Raw genomic sequence first — 7,571 nt, 5'->3', positions numbered from 1 at the left:
AAAAAAAAAAAAAAGGTTAAGTAAAAGGTGTTCTTTTAATTAGATATTTGTGCAAACAATAATAAATAAAGCTCATGTGTTCAGTAGCCACACAATTAAGTGTACACAGATGCAGCCCATGAGTCATGGAGGTTAGGTCAAATTAATAGAAGGGTGGATCTTACAGGGTTTGAGGTAAATGTTTGCAAACTAACGTAGAAGGAAGAGACAAGTTGTTCTGATGCAACTCATGGAAATAAAAATTAGAAACCCCAGTTTGGTCATCGAGTTGGTCTGAAACCAGCACCTTGTGTGGTAGTTGGGCCCCCACAGACCAAAGTGGCTCCAGCTGAGCCGGTGCGCGCACTGGTCGGTGGTAAAACCCGGATGTAGGTTCCTAAAGACGTGGCGTGCGTGGGAGCCGCGAGCTCCCCAAAAAGGACACGTCTCACTCACAGCCACTAAATCCACCCCCTGTTCTTTTAGTTTGCTCTGCCGGCCACTTATTTTAATTATCTAGAGAGTATTTGTTAAAAATCATCTTCAGTCGCTGCGGGACGCGCAGGTTTGGAGCCACATATTCAGATCCTCTCCTTCAAAATTATTCTTAATTTAAAGCCACGCGCAAGCCCTTTGTGTCTGGTTCTTGTCATTAGGATTAAAACAGAAAAAAAAAAAAAAATAATAATAGGAATGAATGAGCAGACAGCTTACCTTTCGGAACACGGTTTTCCGCAATAGCGAACGAGAAGAAATACTGAAGGAACGTCCAGAAAAAGACGGCTTTGGGATTCATTTCTCAGTCACAGCCAAGATCAGCACTTAAATTAAAACAAAGCACCCTGCCGGAGTCTAAAAATACCCTTTACGTTCCTTTTTTCTGTTTTCTTTATGGCGCAGAGAGCTTGAATCCAGGAGTGACAAAGAGGAGCCGGGTGCTGCGCGCCTCCAGGAGTCCGGCTCCAGAAATGTGCAACCTGCTCCCGACGAGCCTCCTTTCACATTTAAATAGTTTCCCCTTTCAGTCATCTGATCATCGGCTGATCTATGGAGCATCTTATTGGTCAAGCCTCCGTTTGTTTACGTTGCAAAGGCGTGGCGAAGTTCAATGAAGCCGGAGGATTTTCTCACGTTGGAGGGCGTGTTCGGGACTGACGCACGCCGCATGGCGGCTCCACGGCTGTTTGCATTGAGAGGAAACACATTTCACACACCTCTGTATCCTAAGGTGGTTACATATTGATCGGATCCTTCTCAAACACCTAAATCCAAGGAGCATTTAAACCACTGGGTTTTGTGAGAGGGAGGAGGGGAGTCTGGTATCCCCAGCATCATTTTCCTCTTTCTGGCCAGTTGCCAAATCGTCAGCTTTAGTTCACCAACTGGGTCAATGAATGGGAGTAATCACTCACACCAGGGGACTAACACTGTTTTGTTTTGTGTGCACACATCAGACATGACCGTGCCTGCCCCCCCAACCCCCACCCCCTTTAACAAAAAGTAGTACATTTGAAGTTTATTTTTGCAAGTATACTTTAAAGTATATCAAGTATACTTCACACCATACTTGTAGTGTACTGATTTAATACTTGTTTGGACTAAATTATACAATTTTCAAGTATATCAAATAAAGTTTACAAAAAGTAAACTTGAAGTACACTAGTGTAAAATAAGTATACTTGTAGTACACTTAAATAAACTACTTTTTGCGAAGGGCCGTCCCTCAGTGGAGCTGCTTTTACTCATTTCTAACCTACAAAGCTCTCAACAACCTAGCTCAATCTTATATTACTGCTATTATTGTTCCATATTTTTCTAACGGAGCACTTTACTCTCAGACTGCAGGTTTACTTGTGGTTCCTAGAGTTTCCAAAAGCAGAATGGGAGGAAGATCTTTCAGTTAACTTCCAGTTTCTGTCCATGAGGCTGACACATTGTCCAGTTTTAAGACTGGACTTAAGACTTTCCTTTTTGATAAATCCTATAGTTAGGGTTGGCTTGTTAAGCTGCTATATGAAAACATTTGATACTATCTTAACGTGTGATTCTCAACCTGCCATCGTGTATCTGTTCCTCTCAAACCCAACCAGACAAAGCAGATGACCGCTTGTCCTGAGCCTGGTTCTGCTAAAGGTTTCTTCCTCATGAGGGAGTTTTTCCTTTCCACTGTCGCCTTCATGCTCAAGATGAGAGTTCTGTGACAAAGTGAGACTCAAAGCAGTGCGCTCAGATAAATAATGTTATTTAGTTACGTGTTATGTATGTGGGGCAGCACGGTGGCGCAACTGGTAGAGCTGCTGCCTCTCAGCGAGCAGGTCCCTGGTTCAAACCCTGGTCCAGTGGCCTTTCTGGGTGGAGTTTGCATGTTCTCTCCGTGCATGCGTGGGTTTTCTCCGGGTACTCCGGTTTCCTCCCACAGTCCAAAAACATGCATGTTAGGCTGATTGGTAACTCTAAATTGTCCCTAGGTGTGAATGAGAGAGTGAATGGTTGTTTGTCTCGTTTGTCTCTATGTGGCCCTGTGATGGACTTGCGACCCGTCCAGGGTGTACCCCGCCCCTCGCACAGTGATTGCTGGACATGGGCACCAGCGACCCCCGTGACCCAAAATGGAATAAGCGGGTAAAGAAAATGGATGGATGGATGGATGGATGGATGGTTATGTATGTGAATGTTTCTGTTCAGTGCCCTGAGATGACTTCTGTTGTGACTTGGAGCTAAAACTTGACAGAAGCAGCAGATTTACAACAAGGAAATTGGATCTTTTTTCATTCAACCTTTATTTATACAGGTTAATCCCACTGAACCACGGGAACTCATTTACAAGAGAGACCTGAGTTTAACAAAGAATGATGACAACAATGGAACAACACAGACAACAACAGACATTCATAAAGGATGCAAACAAATTTAGGTTTTTTTTTTTAACAAATGAAAAATAAAATAGTATTTAAAGAAAAATGTAACAAAAAAAAAAAAACATCTAGGTTGTAAGGCAAAGTAAAAAACTAAAAACAAGAACATATCTGCATTGGGTTTCCCCAGGAACTTAACCGATGTTAAAATGTAATATTTAACTGTCCGCCTGCTTACCTGCCTGTTGGTCTGTCTGTCTACACAGTAAATAACATGTTAAAGTGCATGTGACATCAATTTTTCTCTAACAAATATGAATAATTTTTTTGAAAGAAAAGACATTAAAATTGTATTGACAGAAAACAATCAATGCGCTGAGACAAACAGCTGTGCAGTAACAGGAAGTGATGACAAAGAGGAACGTCAGCACATAAACAGACTGACGTTTCTTTAGATTGCTTTGAGTCCCTATCAGCGAGATAAAGAAGAGTCAGAGTTCATATAAGATTGTTTCAATAATCAAAGACCAGAGTTTTACTTTGTAGAGTTTTCCTTTGATGTCACTTCCTGTTTCATTTTGGCTGTGCCAACTTAAAAAGAAATTATGCCAGTTGTGGAAAAATTGATAAAATCATGTGCATCATGCCAAATTTCCTATATATTAATGTTTTCGTTTAGTTTTTGTATATAGGACATGTGTGTCACTGGTTCTGTGAAAATGTTACAAACTCTTAATTACATACTTGTTGTAGATTGTGTTCAGTTTAAAGGCGCAGTTTAAATCTGACCAAACTGATGAGCTCATGGCTAGTCTGAGGATCGCTAAGACGACTTCTGTTTTAAAATGTTCACTGGGAGTTGTGGAAACATCATTTTAAAAATGGTTACCCCTGACATATAATATTTTGACATTCTTGTTAAAAGCGCCCCGAGCTGCACCAGATGTGCCACAGCTGGCTGCTACCGCCTTGCGGAAAGCAAAGGCTTCCTTTATGAATAATCATTGACAGCTATGTATAGATTTAAACAATTTTTTTTACGAAGCCATGTGAGAGTTTTAAAACTGAAGTTTAAACACGACTTTAGCATCATTAGGGTGTTTAAAATCTTTAAACCATTTATATAAATTTATATATTTATATATTTATATTTATTTATTTATATATTACTGAACAAGTTGGTGCGCAACAGTTTGAGCATTTCAATCAGAATATTTCAGCTTATATGTTATTTAAATATTTGTTAGCAAATTGGACATTACTTTGAATTTATTCAAATGTGTCCACTCGCACTGACAAAAATTAAGATTTGTTCTGGCACAATGGATAAAAGCACTAACTCCCATTTGTATAAAACTAATCTTTAACCCTCCTGAAATATTATAAGTTAAAGCAGTTACAAATCCAACTACAAGTGACGCAGATGTCCCAGGAGAGACGTAAGTGATGGACACAGAAATTATAATCCACGTGTTCTTTTCAAAGTCGGAGCTGTAAATAAATCTCTAAACTCTGGCAAAAACAACACACTGAATGCAAATCGTAACAGGATGTTTTAAACAAGTCCGTTCTCTTTGTTCTTGCAAACTGATTTTAATATTTCACCAATTATATCAAAGACAAAATGTCCCAGGTGAGGAGAAGGCCCCGCCCGGAGCCACGTTCGCTCCTGAAATGTTGATAGTTACTAAAAGCAAACCTGTCGATGTGAGGTGAACTGATTTTTTTTTTAAATTTTTATTCAAATTTAAATGTAGACATTTGGAGTGAAATCGACTTTTTCAGAGAGTAAGAGCGAGGGACGCAGGATCACCCAAAATAACTTGCATTATTTTTAGCACGTGCGTATTAATAGTACTGTGCTTATAAAGATGTGTGACTGTCAAAAGGGCAGTGGAGTTCAAACGATGAGCTGATCCGACTCCCTGGTTTATAAATAAGTCGTTCGTTAGCATAGAACGAACGAACGTCTTATTTGAGAGTATGATTATTTTCAAGGCCTTTTGGTGAACATAATGCAAAGAGTCGATGCAGAGGTCTGAGGGAGTGATGCTGATTAGTGAGACTAGAGATTGTGTAGCAACGTGCAACCTGACTGAAGTTACATTACATGCACAATATTTATGTTTCTCACTCGGTCTCCCCTGAGCAAGTGAGAGAGGGAAGAAAGAGCTGCCTGGCTGCTAACTGGACTCTAACTTTAAATACAAATGTCTGCATCATTAAAACATTTAACCTCCTTATCAGACCCGGCTCCAGAAGAGTTCAGCTGGGGGGGCTGAGGATTTATTTTTTTGGGGGGGGCAGTCATTTTATTTGACATAAATACATAAATAAATGTTTACGTAGCCTTGCAACTGAATTAACCATATATTGTTAATTAATACAAAACAAATAACTTAATGACATAGTCACCAGAAAATGCTGAGAAATTGTGCTAAAGTTTGCATAAACAATTTTTGCATGAATCTTAGAAAGTAGCATCAATCATTGTGTTTGAAACACATTAACACCAGAAACTTGAAGGCAACTGTACATGAACCTCTCCTGCATCGTCCCTGCTTGTGCCTTTGCTCTTGATTTTGTTAAGCCAAGTTCTGATGTCCAGTTTGACACATTACATTATCAAAGTGTCTTCTTTACCTTCTTCTTCTTGTAGTATTGTTATTAGCAGATGGAAAACTAGTCTTCTTTACCGCCTCTAAAAGTCCAGTTTAATCGCATACAGCACCCTCTGATGGTTGTCTTGAGTCACCAAGGTTCAGTTTATTTACATGGGGATACCTGAATGGGCGGGGCCGGCCCCGCCCATTCAGGTATCCCTATGTCCGCTCCTTATCTCCAACCCGCTGCCATCTTTGTTCCCGTCTGTTTATGTTTGCTTGCAAATTATCACATGAACCATTGAAACGTCTCTATCTCCATGGCCTTCTTCTACCATCAGGTTGCAAAGGTCACTTGTCCAGCAAGAACTCCCAGACATCCCTCTCCCCAGCAACACTGTCCAGCTCCTCCTCCCAAGGCGTTCCTGGAACTGAGAGGATGTATCCTCCTAGCAAGTTCCAGGTCTATCCCCAGGACTCTTCCCAATGGGACATGCCTGAAAAACCTCCATCTTGGAAGAAGCAGAGGCTCTACTCCAGGCTCCCCCGGATGACCGAAGTTTCAAGGCTGAGTCCAGCCATCGTATAAAGGAAGCTCATTTCAGCCACTTGTACACAAGATCTCATTCTTTTGATCATGATCCGTACCTCATGACTGTAGGTGAGGACTGGATTACAAACAGACCAGTAAATGGAGAGCTCTGCTTTTCAGCTCAACTCTTTCGTCACCACGACCAATCAGAGCAACAACCTCATTACTCAGCACGACGGCTCAGTGGTTAGCACTGTTGCCTCACAGCAAGAAGGTCCTGGGTTCAATCCCCGGTTGGACCTGGGGTCTTTCTGTGTGGAGTTTGCACGTTCTTTTCGTGCTTGCGTGGGTTTTCTCTGGGTACTCCGGTTTCCTCCCACAGACCATAAACATGCATGTTAGTCTGCCTCCAGCCCCAGGCCTCCCTTACAAAACAGATCTGTGATCTCAATGGGATTTGCATGGTTAAATAAAGGTTAATAAATACTGAAGACGAGGCCCTGATCCGTCAATCCATATCCCGCTCTGTCCCATCACCCGCACAAGTTGCCCAGATATTTAAATTCCAAAACCCTGTCTCAGAGTGGGCATTCCACCCGTTTCTCATTGAGAACCACGGCCTTGGACTTAAACTGCCTCTCCACTAAAACTTACTGAAAGTAATCAATGAGTTGACAAAACTGAATACATTTTAAACTCAGCTCAAATTAAGATGGCTGCCACAGCTCACACACCTGAGAAAACACACAGCTGTCTACACTTTAGTAGATTTTACAGACATGAAGCTAAAATTTGCTGTTGAGGTCGCTGACAGCCATTCACAACATGCACTCCAGCTGAGAACAGATAACTGATGAACATGACAGATTTTTATGGTTAAACAAATATAACTGTCATTTTTCAATGTAAGATGAATTTAATTTGCTGGCATGAAAGGCAGTTGGCGATATGCGTTCCTTTAAGGAAAGCTAGACTTTTAATTAGTGTGTCATAAATTGCTTTAAGAAGGACTTTGATTGCATTGTACTATAACATACAGTCAGATCAGGGGTCAGGCGTCCAGAGAGGAATATGTTGAAGTTTGGTGTTCTGACAGGATTTTGTGTAAATTTAGATAAACATGAACGGTGCATTTGATTGGTTCAAACAAACAGGATGTTTTCCAGACAGTCTTCTTTCTTTATTTGATTTTAGTTTGAGCATGATAAAAAAAAAGACATCTTCAGTACTTCACTGTAAAAAATGAGCTTATTACTTCCCAGAATCAAAAACTGGTGATCACATTCTCCTTCGAAGTGAAAGTAGCCTCCTGTGAAGGCGTATTATTCTTTCCGTCCACTCCTCCGGCAAGCTGCCAGGTTTGAGAGCTGGTTTGCGTCGGCACTGTGCCGACCTGTTCTGGGCCTGCTCTCTGGGACAGAACGTGGTCAGAACCCACAGATAGACAGTCTGCAGCACAAACACAACCCTGTCTGTTGACCTGAGAGGAAGAGTGCAGCTTAAATGTTCATCTGCTCTACTTTGTATGAATTTGTGACATCTTGGTCAAATAATGTTAATAATAGGAAGAAAAAAAATTATATATATATATATATATATATA

General features: G+C 40.9%; 2 protein-coding genes across 2 annotated transcripts in view; one reads left to right on the top strand and one right to left on the bottom strand.

Moving 5' to 3' along the window:
• The window catches only part of lipg (lipase, endothelial), a 4,276-nt gene extending 3,317 nt beyond the window's left edge, over positions 1–959 (bottom strand). Inside the window, exon 1 of the mRNA XM_037680920.1 lies at positions 694–959. Coding sequence (XP_037536848.1) covers positions 694–775 — 82 coding nt within the window. The 5' untranslated portion in view covers positions 776–959. The remainder of the gene's footprint in view (positions 1–693) is intronic.
• tmem8b (transmembrane protein 8B) overlaps positions 1–7,571 on the top strand; it is a 1,109,927-nt gene that overhangs the window by 659,832 nt on the left and 442,524 nt on the right. The window lies entirely within an intron of this gene.

Source organism: Nematolebias whitei, chromosome 8 (genome assembly GCF_014905685.2).
Source record: "Nematolebias whitei isolate Nwh7 chromosome 8, NemWhi1, whole genome shotgun sequence".
Taxonomy (NCBI): domain Eukaryota; kingdom Metazoa; phylum Chordata; class Actinopteri; order Cyprinodontiformes; family Rivulidae; genus Nematolebias; species Nematolebias whitei.
Note: the sequence above shows the minus strand (reverse complement) of the source record. Positions and strands in the feature narration are given on the sequence as shown.